Below are 26402 nucleotides of genomic sequence, written 5' to 3'. Positions count from 1 at the left end.
GGTACATACACTTGCAACTCGGCCAATATTGTCTACCTGAAACGCTGCAGGAAAGGATGTCCCAAGGCATGGTACACTGGGGAGACCATGCAGATGCTGTGACAACGGATGAATGAACACTGCTCAACAATCCCCAGGCAAGACTGTTCCCTTCCTGTTGGGGAACACTTCAGCAGTCATGGGCATTCAGCCTCTGATTTTCGGGTAAGCATTCTCCAAGGCGGCCTTCACGACACACGACAACGCAGAGTCACTGAGCAGAGACTGATAGCCAAGTTCTGCATACATGAGGACGGCCTCAACCGGGATCTTGGGTTCATGGCACATTATCTGTAACCACCACGACTTGCCTGGACTTGCAAAACCTCACTAATGTCCTGTCTGGAGACAATGCACATCTCTTTAACCTGTGCTTAACGCTCTCTCCACTCACATTGTCTGTACTTTTAGGACTTGATTAGCTGTAAAGATTTGCATTCCAATCATTATTCTATAAACTGAATTTGTGTCTTTATTTGCCCTGTTTGTGAACAGAACTCCCACTTACCTGATGAAGGAGCAGCACTCCGAAAGCTAGTGGATTTTGCTACCAAATAAACCTGTTGGACTTTAACCTGGTCTTGTGAGAATTCTTACTGTGTTTACCCCAGTCTAACGCTGGCATCTCCACATCTTGTATGTGCACCATAGGTAGCCATGCCTTCAGCTGCCTGAATGCTATGCTCAGAAAACCTTTGCCTAAACCATACCACCTTTCCATCTCCCTCTCCTCATTTAGTCCAAAAGACATGCAGGTTAGATGCATTGGTTGTGCTAAATTCTCCCTCAATTTACCCAAACAGAATGCCAAAATGTGGCGACCAGGAGATTTTCACAGCAACTTCACTGCAGTATTAATGTAAGCCTACTTGTGATGCTAACAAAACAAACGTTATAAACTCTAAACTTAATACCCTACATAAAACATGCAACTTTAAACAATTTTTGCCTCTACATCCATTTCTGTCCTATTTACACCTCTGTAGGACACACTGGGTTATATTGCTGTATTGATGGAGTTATCCAAAGGCGAGTTGTTTTCATTGAGATGAATTAAATCTGACACAATTTTATCTCATTTGTTCAACATCTTGCCATGATTGCATATCTGAATCGGAGACTCAAGAGGTTCACAGCACCTTGGATGATTGTGAAGATATTGTGATTTTAACATCATAACTGGGACAAATGAAATTTTATTGAATTGGCAGTAGCTTTTGCAGATTTCTACACACTGGGATGTAACTTGTTATATCATAACAATAATGGAAAATTTAAATGGGAAATATAAATGCTTCCCATAATGAAGATAATAAGACTTGGTGGTCTGGAAAAATTAAGAGTGATTGATGAGAAAAAGTACTTCTTTATTAGTGTCACAAGTCGGCTTACAATAACACTGCAATGAAGTTATTATGAAAATCCCCTGGCGCTACCCTTTGGTGCCTGTTCGGGTACACGGAGGGAGAATTTAGCTTGGCCAATACACCTACCCAGCATGTCTTTCGAACTGGGGGAGGAAACCAGAGCACTCGGAGGAAACCCACGCAGACACAGGAAGACTCCGCACAGTCAGTGACCCAGGTCGGGAATCGAACCCAAATTCCTAGCGCTGTGAAGCAGCAGTGCTAACCACTGTGCCAACCACTGTGCCACCCTAAAAGACAGCACATGAGAGGAATCTTCAAAAAATGAGGCAGATATCACACACCTTTGCAGACTATTTGTTCTGTTTTATGAAGAGTGGAGTTGCCATGTTAAATCAATCAGTTTGGTATGATTGTTGAAGAAAATCCTCATGAACTTGTATCAGTAAATGCAAATTAAGTATTAATACTTAGCAAGATTTTAAATTCTGACTAGTAACATTAAAATACATTTTGTTGATTTCCTTGTAGGGTGTCCAGAGGCAAATGTGTAAATGACATTTTAAAATAGGCAATAGATATAAAAAAAACTTGTATGTCACATTCCTTATGGCTGGTCATAGTAATAACATTTAACAATTACCAACCCTCATAATTTTATATTGATCGTGACAAGTAATGAACAGGCCACTATAATGCATGGAATAAGTAGTCACTTAAAAGTGTCATCAAATCTTTTGTTGCAGAGCAGTGATCAATAAATTTAACAAACTGCTGAACTACATTGCAAAATCAGCATCCAGAAGGGCATTATGCGGAGGGTGTAGTGCTCTGGGCAGGCTACAATCAGTGCTGCTACTCTGAAGCATAAAGGAAAGGTTGATGCCTTGACATTAGTGCAAAGGCCTCATCATTGACTCTCATGGCTGAAGAACTGGGTTATGTGCAAATAAAACTCAGATTCTTCAGCCTTAAAAAGAACAATGAGAGGATTTCTAAGATCCTAGATAGAATAGAAAAACATAATTCTCAGTGGTACTTCATTAACATATGACAAGGGGGCAACGATACCATCCTGTAAAAGGGCAGGTTCAGGCCAAATGTTGGGAAGCACTACATACAAAAAGGAACTGATATCTGAACTGGTCTCTTTGATAAAGTAAAAAAAATGGAGGTCTAACTTTTGATATTGTTCAACAGGCAATAGACTTCATTCAAAAAGCAGTTGGATGCACCATAATGGTATGGCCACAGTTATGTTTGGAAGGCTGAACTAAGTGTGATAAATTATCTCCCTTACCTATATTTATCTTTGTGTGATCTTATATAACTTTCAAGAACAAAACCTACAGTTCCTGAAATTTCCATGGGCGTGCTGGTAGAGCAAAGGTAAATTTCTAATCAGCAATTCTGCTGGATTTTTAAATCATGCTTTGAGCTGGGAACAAGTAGTACAAAATTATTATTTAATGCAGCAATATATAAACCTCATCACTGTGTTCAAGGTGTTATAGGAGAAAATGCCATTTTCACAAAAATACTTCCTTCAAAGAGACGTTGGGTTAAAATGCTTGTACGATTTACAAAGTGTTCTATTCCCAGTTCTGAATCCAATTGTTTGTGAATAGCCCTTTATTTCTACATAGTGCGTGGGAGTTCTGTCCTGCCAGTCGAACATTTCAATTGCAGATGGTGTCAGTGAAGTGCAGCAGAAGAACATGTAAATAACAATTTGCATATTCATATTGTAGCACAAGGAATCATTAGCATCTGAGTGGGTGGGGGGGGAACATCGTCAGATTACAAGCAACTGCTTGGTGATACAGAACTTGAACATTGCTAAAAAGCGAGACGTGTTGCTAAAGCTTTCCATCTTGAAATCTTAGCTATGATCTTATTGAATGGCGGGGCAGGCTCGAAGGGCTAGATGGCCTACTCCTGCTCCTATTTCTTATGTTCTTATCTTCCAAATATATCATAGCTTGGTATGGCTCCTATCCTGTCCAAGACCACAAGAAACTACAAAATTTTATTATTGTCACATGTATTAGTATGCAGTGAAAAGTATTATTTCTTGTATGCGATACAGACAAAGCAAATTGTTTACAGAGAAGGAGAGAGTGCAGAATGTAGTGTTACAGTCATAGCTAGGGTGAAAGGATTGTGAATGAACCCTCTCCGTGTCTGCCTGGGTTTCCTCCGAGTCCAAAGGTATGCGGGTTAGGTGCATTGACTATGCTAAATTGCCCCTTAGCATCCCAGGATATGTAGGTTAGAGGGATTAGCAGGATAAATACGTTGGGTTACAGGGATAAGGCCTGGGTGGGATTATTGTTGGTGCGGATACGATGGGCTGAACGGCCTTCTTCTGCAAAGGGTTTCTATCAATTATTCAGTATCGAAGTGCTAACTTTGACGGGAAAACTGGTGATAATAAATTGGCCTCTCCCGTTACATCCAACTTTGCTTTCCACATCCACTATGAAACCAATTTGAAAAACCAGGCTGCTTGAACCACTGCAGTCCATGTGATGCAGGCACACCCAGTTTGTTAGAGATCGCAGCCCATGTGTATACAACCAAGATGTTGTTAGGAAGAAAGTTCAAGGATCTGGACCCAGTGGTGACAAAGAAATGGTGATATAGCTCCAACCCATGGTGTGGTGTGTGGCTTGGAGGGGAACTTACAGGATGTGTTTATCGCAAGGAGAATAAAATATGAAAGCAAGGAAACTTTAATGCAGCAGAAAAGGTTCTTGGTGAGATCACATCTAGGGTACAGTTTAGATCTCCTAATTTGAAAAAAGGATACAATTATGTTAGAAGCAATGCTAAAGGTTCATTTGACTCATTCCTGGGATAAAAATAGATTGAACAAGTTTGGTCTATACCCATTGGAGTTTAAAAAAAGAGAGGTAGAGAGGTGATCTTATGAGAGGCTGTCCTTATCTAGTAGCCATTTGACCTTTTAAGCTTGCCCCACAATGCGATAAGATCATGGTTGATCTACTTCTGCTCTCAACTCCACTTTCCTGTCTAACCCCACACCCCCCACTCAAGGTGGTGGCATACAATCAGGAGGGAATTGCTCTGGCTGCCCTCAATATCAATTCTGGATTCCGTGAAGTTGCATGGAATCAGGTCAAACATGGATAAGGAAACTGCCAGCTGATCACATACTGCCTCCCTCTCTCCCTCCCTTCCTGACCAGCCGACAAATCACGTTAAACAGCACTTGGAGAAAGCAGTTGCAAGGGCACAGAATGTACTCAGAGGGGACTCAACATCCATCAACAGTGGCTCAGTTGTGTCACTACTAACTGAACTAGCCAAATCCAAATCCAAAAAGGTGGGAACCAACAAGAGAGAAAAAACATACTTGACCTCATCCTACCCAGTTTACCTGCTGCAGATCCATTTGTGCATGACAGTCCTGTCTTCACAGAATCCCTACAGTGCAGGAGGCCATTCAGCCCATTGAGTCCACACCAACTACAATCCAGCCCAGGTCCTATTCGCGTAACCCCACATATTCACCCCACCAATCCCCCTGATATTAGTGTCAATTTAGCACATCTTTGGACTGTGGGAGGAAACCAGAGCACCTGGAGGAAACCCACACAGATACAGGGAGAACATGCAAATTCCACCCAGACAGTGACCCAAGCCAGGAATTGAACCCGGATCCACGGAGCTGTGAAGCAGCAATGCTAACCACTGTGCCACCATACTGTCCATTAGTGCGGCATTACCACCATGCTAAATGGAATAGATTTTGAACAGACTTAGCAGCTCAATCCATGAGGCTATGTGGGCCATCAGCAGTAGAACTGTACTCAGTTACAATCTGTAACCTTATGGAGTGACATGCCTTATGGTCACGTATATCCCTCCATTCCACCAAGGGATTAAACTTTGGTTCCACGAAGAGTGCAGAGGGCACATTAGGAGTGAAAAGAAATTTCTTCACTCATAGGTTTGTAAATCCTTGAACTCCTCCACCCCAGAGCTTTATGGATACTACCCCTTTGAGTATACTTAATGATGGGACAGACAGGTTTTGGGGGCTCAACGAGTCAATGGAGCAGTCAGGAAAGTGGAGTTGAAGTCCAAGATTATGTTGAATGGCAGAGTATGTTCAAAGAGCCATATGGTCCACTCCTGCTCATTTCTTATGTCCTTGAAATAATTCAGAGCAACGTGATACTAGTTTAATTGCTATAGATCTTTATTTTTCAATTACTGTTTCTCCACATTATAAATGGCATTCTCATACAATGTCTACATTTTCAAACATGCATTTAACAGAACTCAATACTGTACATGAAGGTAAATACATTCAAACTGAGCCATGCATATTACTAATCAGGAAAGTGTTTTAATCGAAACCTAGCGTCCATAACTTTACATGGAAGAAAACAAATTTATAAATTACAAACATTTAAAGTAGTTCACAATTCTACTTCATTAAAGAATTTTCACTTACTGGTTTCCAACAAAATATCAAATTAGACAGCAAGTTTAGGTTTAATATTTTGAAATTGATTGTACTTTTTGTTAACAAGCATTTAAAAATCTCACACTTAAAGTTGCTTTATCGAAAAATAATTTGAACACTATTTTTAAAAAAGTTTATTTCCAGCAATCAGCAATAAAAATATGAAACCTTTCTCTGCAATTCAAAAGAACAGTAAATTTTTGGTGCTTATTTGGTCCAGTATGTCAATTAAGTACATTTTGTTTCAGCCCACGATATTTTAAAATACTCCTGGAAATTACAGACCTAAGTGTTTTATGCACAGAACCTGGTTGAAGAAATGCTGCTTGTGGATGCATGTCAAATTTCCATGGTGTGCTTCATCACAATGTTCTTTAAAAGCCAAATACCACATTTCTTTCATCAATGGCTTAGTAATTGAGGATTAAATAAACATGCACTTTTATCACCAAATAATGAACGTTATTACCCTCAAAAAGGCACAAGCTATTAAGGAAAAGAGTAGAAATAATAGTGATAATATATAACAGTTTTAAGAACCCCAGCTATTTAGTTTCTAAAAGTAATATTTGCATAAAATATATAATGCAAAAAATTATGGATTTTACACCAATACACTCCTATCAGTTGAATACACTGGCACATTAAAATAAACTGTAGGTAGAATTGGTCTTTGGCATTCGCAGAAAATGCAAGTTAAGTCAATGGAAAATAAACTGGGTAGGTGTAAAAACATACATGAGATAATAAGAATTATTCAAATCTGCCCTGCCATTTGATAAAATCATGGCTTCTAAGCCACCTTTCTGCCTGATCTGCTTAAGCCCAAAAAGATATCTCAGCCATAAACACTCAAATGGCATTCACAGCACTCTGCAATAGAATTCTAAAGATTCACGTTCTCCAAGTTAGCGAAGAATTTCCTCCCACCTTAATCTGAAACGACTGACCCATTATTCTGACTTGATGCTCCCTAGTCCTAGACTCTCCAGCCTGCTGCTGATCAGTTAATGGCTGTTTTGCATGACTGCCAGAGCCCAATTTCGATCCAAATATGTCTTCTTTTCAAATAAAGCAACAAAAATAAGAAATATATTCAGTGGCACAATTTATTGGCAAGTTACTGCACTGATGTGACGCCATGGTGTTGGCGCTCAAAACGTCCAACAGATTTCCCCAACCAGGGGGAAGATGGGAACAGAAAAGGAATGTTTTTGTAAAATTGTTATTCTAATAAGACACGATTTATTTAAGGCAGTTATTTCATTTAAGTAAACATCCTTTCATTATTTCAGAAACATTTGCATTCATAGCTAATTTTTGCAAAGGCATCAACTTAAACATTACCTGAAGTTTAAAATTGGATAATTCTATTGGTCTGCTTTTTCTTTGGATCGCAGAGTGTTCAAGTCATCAAAATAATTAACAAATGCAAAAAGAGTAACTAAAGTTATTCCATCAAAAGGTTTAAAAAGATTAAAAAGAGTCCAGTATTTTTCCTTAAATGCACATACGCACGTTCTAGCCAAAGTAATACTTACAAGCAGCAGCTTAGCTGAGTTTCAGATTTGTTTTTTTATGTGTTTTCTTTAGCATTCTTGTCTGCTTTAATCTCAGTCTGTTGAGAGGCCAGGAAAGATTCCCATGTAGCTAGGCACTAAAACAGAAAAGCAATCTGTTTAAAAATATAGAATTAATAGCCTCAAAGAAAAATTATAGATGCCAGCAGCCTGGAAAAAAATCATCAAATGCTGCAAACAGGTCAGTTAAGGACTATGGGGTCACCTTAGTAGGATAGCATTTCAGGTGTGTGGGCCCTACATCACTGGCAAAGTGATGCATCTGAAATATAAACTGACCCATTCTCTCCACAGACCCTAATTGACCTACAGAATCTAAGATTAATCAGTTATCAGGTCCAATGTAAAAAAAAATACTTTAAAAGTAGGAAAAGATGCTATTACATTAAACCAGTTTTACATATACACTGATGAGAAGTCAGCATAAATCTAGTCCTGAAATCAAGCAGGATTGGAGAGCACAATATATAAATGTTCATTCTTATTTTAAAATCATACATTTCACCTTCATTTATATTTCCCATTATTACAGACGCATTCAATGGAAAGTTTACATTAACTCCATAAAAATGATGGTGATAAGATGTGAAGTAAGGTGGGAGTGGACTCGTGGACCACAAATGCCAGCAGAGATCAGTAGGCTGAATCATCCTTTTCTCTGCTTCATAATCTGCTCAACGGTAGAAACTGCCACAATGAAGTGGCAGTGCTGTAATTACACCCTTCCACCAATGATGACGTTACACCACCTCCACTTGAACTCACTTCTATTCGTTCTTTCTACCTTTCTCTCTTAAACCCACTTCTTTGACCAGCCATTCGGTCACTCTTCACTACCTCACATGCCGTGGCTCAGCCAGCTTATCTTTATGCTCACTCTTTCAAAGTACCTTGAGAGATGTTTTTATGTTAAATGTGTTACATAAATAGAAGTTGGTATTGTATGTTTTATATAGAACTTTAAGATGAAGAACCAGAGATAAGCACCCAATAAGTAAACAATGATTCTCTTTTCTATGAACTTAGTTGCTTCTCCAGAACTACGATAGCGATATTTATTGAACTTAGGCATTTCAGGACTTTTATTGAATGATGAACAAAAAAAATGACAACAACTTGTATATAAAAAGACAGTGAAGAATTTTGCTATTCCCAATCAAACTTCACTATCAATCATCAAAAGTACATATATTGTTGTTCGTCCAAAACTGTGTGCAGTTTTGGTCGCCGCACTTATGCAAGGATATTTTGGCCTTGGAGGGAGTGCAGAGGAGGTTTACTAGGCTGATACCGGAGTTGAGGGGGTTGAACTATGAGGGGAGGCTGAATAAACTAGGCTTGTACTTGTTAGAGTTTAGAAGAATGAGGGGAGATCTCATTGAGACATATAAGATGATGAATGGGATAGATAGGATAGAGGTGGAGAGGCTCTTCCCGCTCAGAAAGGACAGTAGGACTAGAGGGCACAGCCTCAAGATAAAGGGGAGGCGGTTTAGAACGGAGTTGAGGAGGAACGTCTTCACTCAAAGGGTGGTGAATCTCTGGAATTCTCTGCCTGAAGTGGTGGAGGCTGCCTCGCTCAATATTTTTAAGACGTGGGTTGATAGGTTTTTGATAGGCAAGGGGATTAAGGGTTATGGGGAGAGGGCGGGAATGTGGAACTGAGCCACGACAGATCAGCCATGATCTTATTGAATGGCGGGGCAGGCTCGAGGGGCTAGATGGCCTACTCCTGCTCCTATTTCTTATGTTCTTATGTCCATCGTCATTGATGAGGACCTCGATTTTGAGGCTGGATGTGGTGTGTCTGAAGATGACTGATCAGGCACAGAATGTCCTGGCACATATTGGACAGACTTGTTATAGGCACTGCAGTTGTTGTGCTGGTGGCTCTGGGCTTGCGCAGCTCGTACACCTTGCTTCATAAGCTTGACAGCCTTTGTGGATGAGGCAGCGCCAGGTAGGACAGTTTTGTGCCAGCGTTTCCCAGGTGGTTGTGTGTACGTCAAGCGACTTCAGGGAGGCTTTGAGTGTGTCTTTGAAACGTTTCTTCTGCCCTCCATGCGAGCATCTTCCGGCAGAGAGTTCCCCAAAAAGGAGCAGCTTGGGCATGCGCTCGTCTAGCATACAGATGACATGACCTGCCCATCGGGTCTGTGCTCTCATCAGCAGTGTGTGGACTGATGGTAGACTTGGTCTAGAGAGAATCTTAGTGCCTGGTACTTTGTCTTGCTATCGGATGCATAATATTCATGTGGAAATGATTGAGCTGTCTTGCATGCCTTCGATAAACAGTCCACGCTTCACAGGCGTGCAGGAGGGTAGTGAGTACCACAGCGCTGTAGACCTTCAGTTGTGTTGCTGGGCTGATTCCTCGACGTTCCCATACAGTAGAGCACAGTCTATCAAAAGCAGAGCTTGCCTTTGCTATTCTGCAGTTAACTTCTGTATCAATAGTCACTGCTCAGGAGAGGGTGCTGCCAAGATAAGTGTACTGGTCCACTGCCTGTAGTTTCTGCCCTTTGATTGTGATTATGGGTTCTGTGTACGGTGTATGAGGAACAAGCTGGTGCATGACTTCGGTCTTTTTAATATTGATGGTGAATCCAAAGTTGTCACAAGCCGTGGAAGATTTGTCCATACTGACTCTCACGTCTGGCTCTCAGCCAGCATACAGGGCGCAGTTATCAGCAAAGAGGAAATCTCTCAGAACAATCCCCTTCACTTTGGTAATAGCTTGAAGTCTCCTCAGGTTGAAGAGCTTCCCATCCATTCTATACTTGAGGCTGATTCCAGCAACACTGTCCTGGGAGGTATCATTCAGCATGGCAGTAAGCATCATGCTGAACAGTGTGGTTGCGAGCACACAGCCCTATTTGATGCCACTGGTGACTGGGAATGCCTCAGAGGATTCTCTGCCACCCAGCACTCTGGCCATCATGGCACTGGTGTACCATCTGATTGAATTTTGGGTGTTGGGGGGGGGGGGGGGGGGGGGGGGGTGGGCAGCCAAACTTTGACATGATCCTCCACAGGCCTTGTTGGCTTACAGTGTCGAAGGCTTTCACGAGGTCGAAGGTTGAGCATAGCTCGCAATTCTGCTCCTGACTTCTCCTGGAGTTGGTGCGCAGCAAAAATCACGTCAATAGTCCCGCGACCCTTGCGGAAGCCACAGTGTGACTCTGGAAGCAGGGCCAGATCCAGACGAGTGAGCAGATTTAGCAAGATTCTTGCGGGAGTTTTTCCTGTGATGGAGCGCAGTGAGATTCCTTGGTGGTTGTCGCATACTTGTCAACTGCCCTTCCTCTTTTAGAGGTGTATGATGGAAGCATCTTTAAGTTGCTGAGGAATGGATCCTTGCTTTCTAAAGGACTGGAACAACTCAGTGAGCTTCTCGATAAGTACAGGTCCAGCAGCTTTGTAGATCTCTGCAGGTATGGCATCTGCCCCTGGGGCTTTGCCACTGGATAGCTAGTTGACAGCTTTCGTGACTTTGGCTACTACCAGTGGGTCATCCATGGCACTGGTAGAACATAGAACATTACAGCGCGGAACAGGCCCTTCGGCCCACAATGTTGCGCCGACCAGTCCTATTTTTAAAAAAAAACACTGACCCACTAATCTAAACCAATCCCTTTTCGTCCATAAACCTATCCACCAATCTCTTAAACGCCCCCAAACTAGGCGCATTTACAACTGCAGCAGGCAGGGCATTCCAGTCCCTCACCACCCTCTGGGTAAAGAACCTGCCCCTGACATCCGTCCTATAACTACCCCCCCTTAATTTAAAGCCATGCCCCCTCGTGCTAGCTTTCTCCATCTGAGGAAACAGGCTATCACCATCCACCCTATCTAAACCTCTAATCATCTTATATGTTTCTATAAGATCCCCTCTTAGCCGCCTACTTTCCAGTGAAAACAACCCCAAATCCCTCAGTCTCTCCTCATAGGACCTCCCCTGCATACCAGGCAACATCCTGGTAAACCTCCTCTGCACCCTCTCCAAAGCCTCCACATCCTTCCTGTAATGTGGGGACCAGAACTGCACACAGTACTCCAAGTGCGGTGATATCAACCTGAGGAATCCTGTCTATCCTCTCATCGTTAATAGATGACGGTCGGTTGAGGACGGCTTCAAAGTGTTCAGGCCATCGTTGCAGGATCTGAGCCCTCTCTAATGAGAGTTGTACCATCTGTACTCAGGAGGGGGGATCTCCCATGAGATTGAGGTCCGTAGAGTGTTAAGGGTTTCATAGAACTATTTCAAGTCGTTTCTGTCAGTGTATCTCTGTATTTCATCTGTCTTGGCACTCAGCCAGGCATCCTGCATTTTACGCAGTTTATTCTGGACTGTCCTGTGAGCATTGGTAAAAGCATTTTTTTTAGCAGCTGATGGGTCATTCTGACAGGCCCGATGAAGACGGTGTTTTTCAACAAGTAGAGCCTGTATTTCCTCAGTCACGCTGCTTGCGGGTAGAGGGCCCGAGCATCTTCAGTGCAGATGTATCGACAGCATCCCTGAAGCATTCCCAGTTGTCCTCAGTGCTGCCTCCAAGGTGTAGGTCAGCAAGTTGATTTTTAAGTCTTCAGCCGGTGCTGAAGCTATGCTGGGGTTTTTTAGCTCGGTTGCATTGATACTTTTCATAACGTTGCTTCCTTGTGGTCGCCTCTTGGTTCTGATGCGAAGCCTCATTTATAGTATATATCTAGGCACTATAGCGCATAGGATTTATCTAAAAATATAATTAAATTCTCAAAACAATAGCATTTTCATTCTTCTTGGAGAACTTCTTTTAATCGCTTTTTGTCAATGAAATATAATTTGTACTTAAATTTTTCTAAGGTCAGTGTATTGCTGTTTATGTAATAATTAAAAAGATTAGGGTTAATGCTCTTTTGTAATATAAATATCAGATCTTACTTTGCTGCTATCCTGAATTCCAAACCTATAGTCACTGACATCAGAAGCATTGTAAGTTACCCACTGTCATGTCCATCACAGAACCTTGCTCATTCTAATTTTAAAATTTTCTCTTACTGCAAAATTTTTCGTGACATTAGACATCTTCTAGAGTGCAATTTAATGCGTTTAAAAATGTTCACCTTGAATTCTAATATGGCCTGCAGCTAATGACATTTGCCAAAGTTTGCTTGATATTTGCTCAAACATTTGATTACTGCAATGATTGCTGTAAGATTTCCAATCTTTGACAGAAAATGGAATGCTGCACAGCCACTTTAATTGTATTGAGCACAGCTAATTCCTCTCAATCTTTTGGAGACTGTCCTAATTAAGCATTCAGTGAGCACCCAACTTGAATGAAGGGGGGAAGGAGGGCTACAATATCTGGTGCATCTATAACTCTTGAAACTAATAGCAAGTTAAAGCCATGGTGTTTGAGGGGGAAAAACACATGTATATTCTAACAAGTAGAAGATGCTAACTGTTGATGCCATAATAATATAACAGTAACAGTGCTGACGTCCTTGGATTAGGACTTGAACCCAGTGTTCCAGCTCCAGACAGACATGCAAACAGTAACAGCCATGAACAAACAACTTCATAATCACAGCTGTACAGTTTGTGTTTTAAGAATTGGGTTGGGGCAGGTGTGTGTGTGTGTGTGTGTGTGTGTGTGTGTGTGTGTGTGTGTGTGTGTGTGTATATCTGTCTGTCCCATTTGATAGTGCAGAGTACCCGTCCCACTTGAATGTAATGCATTCACAGTTGAAAAAGTCAATCTACAAAACCTGCCAGCCTGGAAAAAAATCTGCCAAGTCAAGGCTGTCCAACAGCATTTGCTATACAAAACAGATGAGCAAAGTATGGACGACACAGCATTTACTCTACAACAACTGGCTGATTAGATTAATTCTATAAATCTTTCATAACTTCATAAACACGCCTATGGTATAGCACAGCAAACATGATAGTTACCAGTTAAGACTGGAACTGATATTGATATTGTCATTTGTCGGCTATAGCTGTTAGGAGCTGGAACACTGGGTTCAAGTCTTAATCCAAGGACGTCAGCACAAAGTCTAAGTTGCCACTCTAATGCAGTGCTGAGGCAATAATGTTGAGATGTTAAAGCAAGGCCCCAAATCTACTCTCAGGTGGATGAAATAGACCCTGTGGCTTTCAAAGAAAAGAAGCAGAGTTATCCTTTGTTTCTTGGCAAATCATTATCCCTCAACCAACACAAACAGATTATCTGGTCACTGATCACTGTACTGTCATTGTGAACAAATAGGCAGTCACATTTCCCATGTTTTAAAGTGAGGATCCTTCAGAAGTATTTAGTTGCTGATAAAATGTTTTGGGACATCTGGACGTTGTGGAAGGTGCTGTAGAAATGAAATTTGAATTTTTAAAGTCAGCTCAGAAAATCTAGGTGAATGACTGTTTGATTTACTTGCATGCATTGAAATGCAAAATGGACAAGGGTGTTAGTGAAGATTGTTTCAAACTTCCAGTTAGTACCTCAGCACTATTCCATGTGCCGAATGCGTCATATGAAAGTAGGGAACAAACCTGATTGGAAGGACAGCTGTGTAATATGCAGCCCTCAAGTTACTTAAAAATGGATATTCAAAACCACGGGGGTTGAGAATGCATGGAGTGAGAGATGGTGAAACAGCGATGGAGGCACTGCCTCCTAGGAGCTACATATGTAGCATTCAAAATAAGAGTAAGTCAGTGGATAGAACTACTCAGTTCTCCACTGCATCTAAACATCATTTCAGAATAATCCAACATAACAGGCAGTGCAAATTCCTGCTTATGCTATTATTGTCAAGCAATGAGTAACGCACTACTAAGGCTAGAAACATGATCAACATACTAAGCAATGGGAAAGTAAATACTTCCAACAAAGTATAGGACAGATCTAAACACCATTAACTGTAGAAGGACTGGAATTTTGGTTCCATTACACATGTGCATATCGTTCTTACTTCTAAAGTCTCAAAGAGTCTTCAAAGTGGTTGTGAACAAAACCTGCTCAACAACAGCTACCACATCCCTCCCCAATCACCCTCACTTTGTAGTTACATCAATTTTCAAGCATTAAAATGGGGTCAGGTTAGCAGGATGTGACAGGTGGAGTGCAACAGCATAATGCTTATGTTTCACTTAAAACTCAATGCATACATAAGAGTAAAAATATATTTTCTCTTGATTTATTTATTATTCTTCACTCATTACCAAACTGTATTTTGCCAACTCTAAGGAGAAGAATCTGAATGTAAAAGTTTCTTACCCTTTCGAAGTAATGAATATTATTTTCAGCTGCATTTTGGAAAGCAGATTGCAAGTCATTCCGCATGTTGATAGACCACCTTTCCCAATCCGCTTTCAAATCGCTATTGGCACATTCTACTTTATCCTCAAGTCGCCCAATATCTGCCTGAAGCTAAAATAAAGTTAGTCATATTAATGTGCAAGTTTATATTAGCAAATGCTAAACAAAAGTGCAGGAGCATGAATTGTTAGTGAATAGACAGTGATGACGAGAATTGAGATCTTCTGATACTGTTCATTAAGGTTTTAGATGTTCAAAAATACACTTAAAGATGATGTAGTATTTAGCGCTATAAAAATACACAGAACTAGGCAAGAACTTATTTCCAGAAGTGTCAGCTGTTTGTAAGGCAGTGTATTGTGAACCTACAATATATTCCCAAAAATTTACTAGTTGAATTACACAAAGGGAGGACAATAGTGATCAAATCAGAAATTAATAAGATCACATATACATTCATGTGTTAGCTTTTACGCCCATCACGTGTGCAACAGCTGCAGTAAACTGAAAATGACATGTTCATTATTGTTGCCTGACAAAATGGCTATAATTAAATCAGCTCAGCAAATCAATGACCAAAAGAGAAAATGCTGGAAAGTCTCAGCAGGTCTGGCATCATCTGCAAGGAGGGAAAAGAGTGGACGTTTTGAGTCCAGATGACTCCTTGTCAAAACTAAAAGGCATAGAAAGTGGGAGGTATTTATACTGCAGGATGAGGGAATGAAAGATGAGTCATAGTCACGGAAACCAGGGGAAAAGGCTGCTAATGGCAGTGCACAGAGAGAATAAAGGGTGTGAATAGCCAAATTTGAGGGGGTGTGTATGTGTGGAGGTGTGGGTGTGGGTGGGAAGCAAGGTGAAATTTAGAAAAATGGGGGGGGTGGGGAGAGGGGCAGAGAAAGGGAAGCAAAGGGGAAGAAAAGGTAAGGAAGGGGGATAAGTGGGCGGTGTGGTGGCACAGTGGTTAGCACTGCTGCCTCACAGCGCCAGGGACCAGGATTCGATTCCCACCTTGGGTCATTGCCTGTGTGGAATCTGCATGTTCTGCGTCTGCACAGGTTTCCTCCCACAATCTGAAAGACGTGCTGGTTAGGTGTATAAACCCAGAGTGTGGCGACTAGGGGAATTTCACAATAACTTCATTGCAGTGTTAATGTAAGCCTTACTTGTGACTAATAAATAAACAAACTTTAAAGTAGGGGGAAAGAGTGGGGGAGAAAAAAAATGCAGACAGACAAGAAAGAAAAGGTAGGGAACTGTAAAAAATTAAATAAAATGAAAACAAAGGGGTTAAGGTGGGGTAGAGCTAATCATCTGAAGTTGTTGAATTCGATGTCGAGACCGGAAGGATATAAAGTGCCTAACTGGAAGATGAGATGCTGTTCCTCCAGTTTGTGAATCAATGTGAGCGAATCAATGAAATTCTTCACATAACTAAAATCTCAAGACAAGGTGAATTTAACATATTTAGAATATATTTTTGTACTTAGTCAATATACAACATTAATCTGTCCCCTACCAATAATTTTTTGACTGCTTTATTAGAGACATTCAAAATGTCACCAGTTAAGTTCTGAAGCATCAACAAACTTCCAAGGATCCCCTGTCATTTCCTCCAACTTGTTCTGCCAGGAATTTTGGCAAACTCAAAGTCAGATGAATTGGAATCCATTTCTAAAGTCGACATTTTAACTTGACTCAGTAAATCCATATGCTAAGACTTCCATGTTACTCCCACTAATACATATGACCAGATTGATAGTACATAGCTTTATGTAAATGCTTGAATGGGCTTCTTGACTCTAATTTTTAATTTGTCTCTTTCAGGAAAAAGCCCAACTAAACCAATGGGTAATTAAAATATAGAAGGTAACTCTCCCTTGTTCCAGGCAACACAAAGCTAATTTCAGTGGTTATCGCTTGGTGCAATATTCCTTTTGAAACTAAGATGATAGTGGTTTGAAGCACAGTAATATATGTGCTTTTAGCAAATATTGCTGCCTTTAATTTCTGTAAGCAGCCCAAGTGCCTTGCCAAAACAATGGTTCTGATGTAAACTGTCAGAAACTTGCCAATTTAAGTGCAAAATTGTTAAACTTATATTGAGATTAAACAATTGAATAAAAATATCAGATCCACTTTCCACAGGTTTGGTCTGTCTTATCCAATTGAAGTTCTCCAAATGTAAAGTTCTGTCTTATCTAATTCCACTATCCAAACTCACATGACTTGGAGAAGGCTCACAATAGCGCAAGTGTGCTCATTCCACTTCTAGTATATACTTCATGCCATACTGGTTAAGTGATAGCTGAAACAAACATCATGCCCATTGTCTATGTAAACTGTGGGGCCTGAGGTAAAGGGCAGGGAAGGTGGTTGCTGATGCTGGTGACTAATGTCTATTTCAGGATCTGTTCAAACACTGCAACGCAGCAAAGTGCCATACATACTGAAATCAGTTTTGTCAGGCAAACAGCAGCTATACCCACAGATTTTTCAATTATGCCCTGCTGATTTCAAAGTCCTGCACATCTTTCAGGTAAATTGCATGTATTGCTTGTGAGCATGGCCTCTTGTGTACCAGAGAATTTGATGACTAGGACCACTCAGGATGGGATTTTGCTAAAAAGTGAAAAGGAAGTCCCAGATCAAAAATGCATGACACTAATTGTGTAATTTAGACTATATTAAGTTTTTTTTAGGTTTTGTATTTTTACCTCGAATCACTGACACTCATTTTATTACTCAATAGATGTACACATGCTGGACCAATTATACTTTGCAACCAATTCTCATTGCCAGCAAAGATTCAAAATAGCAGGTTGGTGTGGAATAGAAATGGGCCTTTTAACATTTTTATTATTTTTACATGGGATGTGGGAGTCATTGGCTGGGCTAGCATTTATTGCCCATCCCTAACTTCCCTTGATGTGGAGATGCTCGTGTTGGACTGAGGTGGACACAAACTCACTCATCTGATGAAGGAGCAGTGCTCCAAAAACTCGTGATTCCAAATAAACCTGTTCGACTTTAACCTGGTGGTGTAAGACTTCTTATTAGTTTTCCTTGAACCAAGTGGCTTGCTAGGCCATTTAAGATTAAACCACATTTGGAATCACATGTAGGCCAGACTGGGTAAGGACAACAGATCTCCTTCCCTTAAGGACATTAGCAATTATGATAATCAATTATGGTTTCATGGTCATCATTAAACTTTTAATTCCAGATTTGAATTCAAATGTCACCATTTGTCATGATGGAATTTGAACCTGAGTCTTCAGTACTTCTTAATTAATTACTGAATTTGGAATTTTGGAATTAATTACTGAATTTCATCGAAACACTTACAAAAAGATGTTAAAGTAACAAGTTTCTTACATAAAATAGGAAATAGAGGGGAATGGACTGAGCAAGAGAAGTTTTTTTACAGTTTAGTTAGTGCATCATGATTAGCATGGGCTTGGAGGGTTAAAGGATCTGTTTCTGTGCTGTATTTTTCTTTGTTCTTTGTATAAATTGGCAAAGCAATCATTTTATTCTTGACGGCTAGATATTAATGGTACAATAGTGCATGACATAGGAGGGACAACATTTACCACCCAATCTCATTTGTTCTGGCCAGTTCCATTTTGATCGGGGTACTGAAATAGGAAGCTTGCCTACCTGACCTGCTAGAAACAGGCTGGCATTTTGTTGGAAACAATATTTGAGTTCTAGTGTGACATTAAGAACCTGGTGCAATTTCAAAATATTTTGAAATGGGCAGTGTGTACACATCATACACATTGGTACATGACACTAAGCAATCTAACCAGTGATCCTCAAGCAGCTGCTGCAGACCACAAAGAAATTATTTCAAAAAGCTTGTATCTGATTTTTATGGAGTCTGGTACAGTAAATACTACTGGCAGCTCACCGATTATGCCCATTGCCAACATTAGTGATAACCAAATCTTCAAAAGTATAGTACTTTCGAGACACTGAGGTTGTCAAATATCTTATGTAATCACAGTTCTTTTTATATTTCAATAATATTAACCAAGGCTCCTTTGAAAACATTTTTTAGACCTGCGACCCCTTCCCACCCAGAAGGATAAGAGCAACTTGGGAACAGCACAGCCTGTAAGTTCCCCAAGTACTCACTATCAAATCTTGGAACTATATCCCTATTCCTTCACTGTTGCTGTGTCAAAATCTTGCAACCCTCCCTCCCACCCACCACCCCCAATGGCTATGTGGGTGCACCAACACCATATAAATGCCTGCAATTCAAGGCGGCAGCTCATTACCAAATTCTCACAAGCAATTAGGAATCGGCAATAAATGCTGGCCTTGCAAACTATACTCATCCCAACAACTAATAACAAAACGAAAATGCTGCCAGGTCTCTAGAAACTTCTGTTAAGCAAGCAAACAGATGTGGTCCCATGATCATGTGCCGGACCATTCATGTGAATGAGATCAGACACTAGAGTTAATCATGTAATCCATTTTAATGTGGGCAAAAAATGTTCAAATACACAATATACTGCAGTTAAAATATGCACAGATGCACAGTAGAGGAGTGATGTGGCAAAATAATGTTGAAATAGGTTACTAAATCTGCATATGTTTAGCTGCAGAGCTCAGTCATTCCATCCTTTGGGGGTGCAGCTCACCAACCATTTGCATTCCCAAAGAAGAAAGGAAACATCTGAGAGCAGTCACCTTTGTTTGTCTCCAAGCATTTAATAAAAATACCATTTTGCAGAGAGAGAGAGAGAGAGAGACACCCAACTCTCCAGCATGCATGGTATGTGGCAGGAAACCTGCTTTTATTAAACAAAAAATGGGAATAGTTACTAAAGCTGCAGCTTTTAACAGAATGTGTTATAATAATTTTATCTTACTGTATTACAAAAATATAAACCAGTGTACAGTCTTGGAATCAAAGCATTCCTATACTTGGGTAGGCAAGCTTCCATTACAATATTTGGTATTTTGGTTAGAGTGCCATCTATTGATGATTAGCAATATTGGACAGTAGCGTTCTCACAAAACTGTCAATCAAAAAGCACCCACACCCATGCATCTTATTAAATAACTCACAGGTGGGCATGCATTTATACAGTTCCTTCCACAAGCACAGGATGTTCTAAAGCACTTCTCAGCCAATGTATTATTCTTGATATACAGTCACTGTTGTAACAGAATAAATGCAGCAACCAACCTGTAAACTCCCACAAATAGCAACGTGAGAGTGCCAGGTAATGTTTTGAATGTTAACTGAGGGTTAACTGCTGGTCAGGACACTGTGGATAACTTTCCATCTCAAAATAGTATCATGGGATCCTTTATGTCTACCTGAGGTGGTAGTCAGCACCTCAATTAAACATCTCACCCAGAAGATAGTTCTTCTGACAGCAGTACTCCCTTCCTGTACTGCAGTGAAGTGTGAGCCTTGATTTTTAAGTTCAAGTCCAGAAATGATAATTGAACCGAAAACCTTCAAAGTGAAGTAGCAAGAATTTTACCAAGTAAGCAAATACTGACATATTGCCAGTGAACTACTATAGGGCAAATGAATGGTGGTTAAGGGTCATTTTAAAATATTTAATTTACATATTAAGAATAAAATTAAAATTAATTGGTTCACAGACAGGTGAGAAGAATTCAATTATCAAAGTATAAGCATTAAATTCTTGAAATAGAATTATGTAAAAGATGTGAAATTGGTTTGGTAAGGCAGTAAGTATAGAAATAGAGCAATATACAAGCACATGAACCAGACAAAGCAAATAACAAATTTTTATGTGCTGTTTAGATTTTGACAATAGTATAATATGTCTATGGATTTTGTATAGGGTGGACTAAGGTTCATGAACTTTTAAGTTAGCTGTTTTTAAAATGGTCAGACAGAATTTCTGTTAGACAAATAACAGTCAATGTAATTGGGAAACAGGAAAGTAATTGTGAGAAGCTATATTTGATGAATTTAAGGTTCCAATGGTTCCACTGAATTCAAGGGTTTTTCTGCTTTGATGGAATATTTAACGTCATTGAACTTAAGATGACACCTTGTATTTAAACAAATCACACATTGATCTGTACCAGTAGGAAACCTTTGTTTTATGATGTGATGATAGGAAGTGGTTTTTAACTGTTGATTTTAATAGCTTTATTGTAGGGTTTGGTTAAAATATATTGACAAAGAGAACATGACCTTGTTTTTGACTGGTATCAAAAAAGAAACACATCATTTATTTGCAATGGAATGCAACCTGCTTGGTCTGAGGAAGTGATTGAGCTGTGACCCTTAAGGCAAGGGTTGCAAAGGTGGGATGACACGAGATGATTTGCATTGTAACCCAATAGAAGGGTGAATTTGGACCATTCCCAAAAAAGGAAGTGAAACGAGGTGTGGAGATAAAAATTGAATTTGTATCTTTGTTGGCGTAGCATTTATCGCTCCAATAGTATATTTCTTTTGAGACATAGTTCATCATTACTTCCGATTCTATAGAAAATGGACTTCGGTTGTTCTGTCGGCATTCAAGAGTCCTGGGCCCTTGAGGATAGAATATCCAGGCTGTCCTCACTACTTAAGTATATTTACATTTTACTGAAACAAATTCTGCTTAATTCATAAATATTAGTCATTTTCACCCTTGTAGGTCAAACACAATGGAAGACCCTAATGTTAGAAATTAAAAATTCAGACCTTTTTAATTAGAAGAGTTTTTGTACCTCAAAATCCTGAAACCTTAGTGCACAGGTCACAAGTAGACACCAAGAACAACAACATAGCTGACAAGCTGAACTCAATTTTCATACCTGTTTCTAATAAAATCATTTTGAAGCACTATTTTTTGTTGTGAAACATTTTGCAAATTTCACAAAAATGGCATGCATTTTGTAGTCAGCAGGGAAGTTCTTTGAGAGCTACTGGAAAGAAACTAGCTTAAATGTGGCATTGAATTCAGCACACGCATTCTGCATAGAACCTGCGAAAGGGATAAGAAACATTGAGGCTCTTCAACCAAACTGAAGAATCCTCATCAACACAAAGCAATCTAGAAAATATAAGCAGGAAAGCAAACTGAAGATTAGGAAATATAGAATTGAGATAGAGACAGACAGATAAGAAAGAAAAGGAAAAAAATTGTTAAAAAATCTCCAACACAAATTAACTTCTAAATAAATGAGACTCCACACTTGTAAAATTAAAGATACAAGGCCAAATAAGTGGTCTGGCAATAAAAGATGCTTACGTCATTGAAAATTCATTAATTCCTGAATGAAATTAGGAATAGTGGGTAGTACTACAACTTCACCACTGCATTTCAGTGCTGAGTCCATCAGCATGGATGGTTACAGTGCACTCCATGGAGCAGCAATATATCACTGGCAACAACTTCCACACTGTGTTTAACTGCGTATGTGTACTGTAGAAGCTGCAGTCTGACTTACTCCTCCATTATTAACAATAAAATAATTGACTAACAATAAATAGTGTACAACCAAGAGCAGTTGACAAGGGTGACACATCACTTTGGGGGCTTTGTACAAATTTGCAATCCTAAATAGTGACAACTCAATCCAGTCCAGCCTCATCACCAGACACAGGCTCCTGGCATCATATGAACCTGAAGGAAACCACATCCAGTTAAAGTTTCCCCTTTTACTTTGAGTATTATTAATTTCAGAGCACAAAGTCCCACACTGGACGTGCAGTTTGTTGAGGATTCCACGCTATCATCCCATACTGAAATCACTTGCACATGGGTTTTCCCAGACCTGCAAGGAATTTGGATTGAATCAGCATCAGAAAGAATAAAGTTATGGGCCAGGACGTAGAGACTCCACCTTCCATTAGCATCAATAACCTCTCCCTGGATACTGTCGACAGCTTCACTTAGCTTGAGTCAAAAATTACCAGCAACCTGTACTTTGATGTTAAAAGCAGCTCCAGAATTGCCAAGATCACAGCTGTCACAGCATAGTTGAGGTGGCAAGTGTGGGCCAATAGCAAACTCACCAAAAATACAAAGTTCTGCAAGTACCACACTTGTGTTCTTAGCACCTTCCACTACAGTAGCAAAGATGGACAACTTGCGCCAAGAAAAGCAACTCAACAGCCTCTGCCACCTCAGATGCACATTGGGCATCTCCTGGCAAACAGAATGCTGTGCTATATATGAAAGCACATAAGTGTATAAGGAATCCAGCACCTTATTTTTTCTCAAGTCAGCGGTGACTCTGTTCTCTGGGTCAAGTGTCAAATGGACAATGGCTGGGCTGCTTTCCTGAGGAAATGCTCTACAGTGAGCAGCACAATGTCTGTGATACACAGTTATCTATAGGTGAATCCTCAAGTTGAAAATGATGAGTCAGTGAAAGGGGAGTATCTAGAGACAAGCAGTCAGGACAGGCAAGGAAAAAGAATAAAAAAAACCGACCAGATGGCAGAAAAGACAGCCCAATGAAAAGAAAAAAAATTGACCCAAGGCCAACACTATTCATCTGTGCCAGCTGTGGAAGAGATTGACACTCTCAAATCAGCCTCTACAGCCACATCAACCTCTATATTCACAACAACGTTCAATCCAGAAACACTAGGCTACAGTCCATCTTTCTGGGTGGACAAGTATTGCTACTATTACTCTAATCTTCTAAATAAACAGTGTCATGTTGTAAGGTTTTGTATGCAATCGTGTGTTGAACGGAGCTGATCCACAACATTGTTACTTCCCTGTAATTGAGATGTAACATTTTTAATTTAAAGATAGGTTTTGTGATTTCCCTTCTGGAAAGGTTCTCCCTTCAACAATGTACTCGAAACATATGGGTGAGCATTTCTGTGGGTGATAATTAGATAAGTAGGGTGCCTAAAGAGAGACATTACTAATCCTTCTCTCTCTCATAATGGGCATGACATTGCATTTAAGGTTTCTTATGCGCTAAATAATGAATTTAACAAGGGGCTGTGACATATATGGGAAGTAAGCTCATTTAGATTCAATAGGATTTAAAATTTAGATCATGTAGTCTATTTAAAATCCGCAATCACTTTTAATTACTGGAGTCATGCATGGTACCAGTACATTAAAAACAAATTTAAGGTTAAAAAATATTTTAGGTGCCAGGTGGTTTAGTTTATTTATTGCAGTTTTTCAGATACAGCAATCTGTTCACACAGGTTGGGATTTTACCATTGTGTTGTATCCATTTACGGGCGCGATGTGGTTGTAAAGAAGTGCATAAAGCGATTAACACCGTTTTTTGTGACCAGCGCCATTTTATAGCAATAGGATTTTATGCAGGGTCAGTCTTTTGCTGGAAATAGGTGAGAGGCAGGTTAATTTATTGAAAATTTATTTAAATTTCATTGTTCATTGTTATTAGTGCACCTGGCGCTCAATCGTCCAGCTTTGCCTGCCTTTGTGACCTCTCTGGGAACAGGATCTTGTCGGCGGGGAATATACATGCTCCCTACGAATAGGGAGCAGTCGACTTGGCCTCACTGGTGGAACTGGAGGCCACTGAGGCCCCCCAGGGAGATCGAGGACAAGTCGGTGGGTGCCGCTTGGACAATGCCATTTTGGCAGTGCCAACCTGGCACCTGGGCACTGCCAGGGAGCCCACTCTGCAGCAATCGGTGGGGGAAAGAGGGGGTCAGCAATTGGTCTGGGTGGCAGTTTGGTAGAAGCTACATTCACAGCTGTGGGACCCTGCAATTGAGGTGGGGGGGAGGTTGCTGCAGACAGCTTGCACTAGCTGGGGCCTGACAGCTCTCTCTTTTCTGACAGACCCCTGCTATTGCGCATGTGCACCATCAGAGGCCTGCACATGCGTAGTACCTTCCTCTGCAGGCTTTCGGGTGCGTTGAGCCCACCCAGACTTCTGCAGGGAGCAACAGGCTCACTCAGAATTTTGCAGCCATAGTGCATCTGGGGGGTGGGGTAGGGGGTGGCTAAAACACACCAAAAAAACAGATCTGGAACTCTCCCAGTTGCACGCCCGCCCAGCTTTCAGACTAAAAATGGTAAAATACTGCCCATAATGTTCTCTCACTTCAGATTAACCAGACAGAAAAGTGTTCTAAACTGCTCTCACTGAACTTTACAGTAATTCAATGCCTGATAACTACAACACTAACTGATTCGCTGTAGTGTATTTAGTTCAAAATGCCTAGAAAAATACAGATGATCTCACCTGCTCAATAGTGAGCTTTATGATATATATTGCCAATCTCAACATACAAGAAAATACATAAACTTGAACCTCTCCCTCAATGGGTTTATCTTTAACTTTTTAAAACAAACTTTTGGCTCAAATGTTGGATTGAGTTGTTACTTCCCCTAGGACTTCTGTGAAATAGCATGATGCTGTTTTTAGTTTCGTGAACAGATGTAGCCTGGTTGGGAAAGACAATTTGTCTATCCCTAATTGCTGTTGAAATGGTAGTAATGGGCTGCTTTCTTAATACAAGTGAGTGTCTTACTAGGCCACTTCAGAGTCAACCACGATGCTGAGAGACAGAACATACAGGGCAGGCCAGACAAGGACAGCTGATTTCCTTCGCTTAAGGACATTAAGCGAGCCAGGTGCTTTATTTTCAAATGACAATCCAGCAGTTTCAGCTTCACCAAAACTGCTGATAGATTTTTAACCTAGGTTTATTCAGGTAATTGAATTGCTGCTGTGGTATATGAACTTGCGTCTCAGGATTATTAGTTCAGTAACATAACACTATCGTACCATACCCCCATTTCATACTGAGGGACTTGGGGATGCTTTGAATTTCTATATAGCACTTGGGATATGAGAGTACAGAGCAAATCTTATTCGAAATTGACTCCACAATTGAATTTGAACTTTGAAGAAGGTTTGTACAAATCAAAATTGTATCCAATACCATTTTTTGTTGTGGAGATACTGCTATTGTCAAATGGAGCACACATTCAGGTTTTCTTTATGTACTAGTTTTTTTTTGCGGAGGTAATGGGAAAGAGTGCAAACGTTTTTCACAATACCTTAAATTTCAATCTCTCTCCATAACTAGTGAGCTTTAAAAATGAACTAGCAGATCATAACTTTTGCATTTACCCCACACAATATTTAATGAGCAGAAAGACAATGCAAAGTCCAGTTTCAAGAATTCATTTATACATTAACTTTCAAGATTGGAGCTGTCAAATTTAGTCAGGAAAACTGTTTCTGCATGGGTTAAGAATGACTCAGCTTGTAGTTTTGTTAAGCACATACAGTAGTGGCTTTAAAAGTATCTTAGCCAAAATAGATTAATGTTCAAAAGGCAGCATAAATATTTGAAGTAGGTAATTAGGTACTGAAAACTTTCTAATGTAAGATTGATGTGGCAGTTTTAAAAAATTGGAAACACGTTTTCATCAAAATGAAGCAACAAATACAAAAGCATAAATTTTCAGATCATCTGCACTAGATGCATACAACAATGTTATTTTGTGTCAGTTTTTTCCAACAGGAAGCTACAAGAATCAGGCTGTGTCCTCGCAGCTTCTGCACTTCAGCATCATATGGCATAATGTTCTTTACCTTACAAACATTGGCCCTGAGTTTCCAGGAATGCGATAAATTGCAGCTCCATGCCACA

At 40.2% G+C, this 26402-nt stretch overlaps 1 protein-coding gene across 4 annotated transcripts in view; it reads right to left on the bottom strand.

Moving 5' to 3' along the window:
- Positions 1 to 5612: 5612 nt before the first annotated feature.
- The window catches only part of snx7 (sorting nexin 7), a 58130-nt gene continuing 37340 nt past the window's right edge, over positions 5613 to 26402 (bottom strand). For 2 of the 4 annotated variants that reach the window (XM_080195280.1, XM_080195284.1), the window contains exons 9-10: positions 14747 to 14899; positions 5613 to 7561 (exon numbers count right to left, since the gene is read on the bottom strand). In XM_080195280.1, coding sequence (XP_080051406.1) covers positions 7481 to 7561; positions 14747 to 14899 — 234 coding nt within the window. In that variant the 3' untranslated portion in view covers positions 5613 to 7480. The remainder of the gene's footprint in view (positions 7562 to 14746; positions 14900 to 26402) is intronic. The other 2 variants (XM_080195281.1, XM_080195283.1) reach the window with 2 other exon arrangements.

The sequence above is a fragment of the Carcharhinus amblyrhynchos genome, chromosome 9 (genome assembly GCF_965287045.1).
Source record: "Carcharhinus amblyrhynchos chromosome 9, sCarAmb.v2.hapA, whole genome shotgun sequence".
Taxonomy (NCBI): domain Eukaryota; kingdom Metazoa; phylum Chordata; class Chondrichthyes; order Carcharhiniformes; family Carcharhinidae; genus Carcharhinus; species Carcharhinus amblyrhynchos.
Note: the sequence above shows the minus strand (reverse complement) of the source record. Positions and strands in the feature narration are given on the sequence as shown.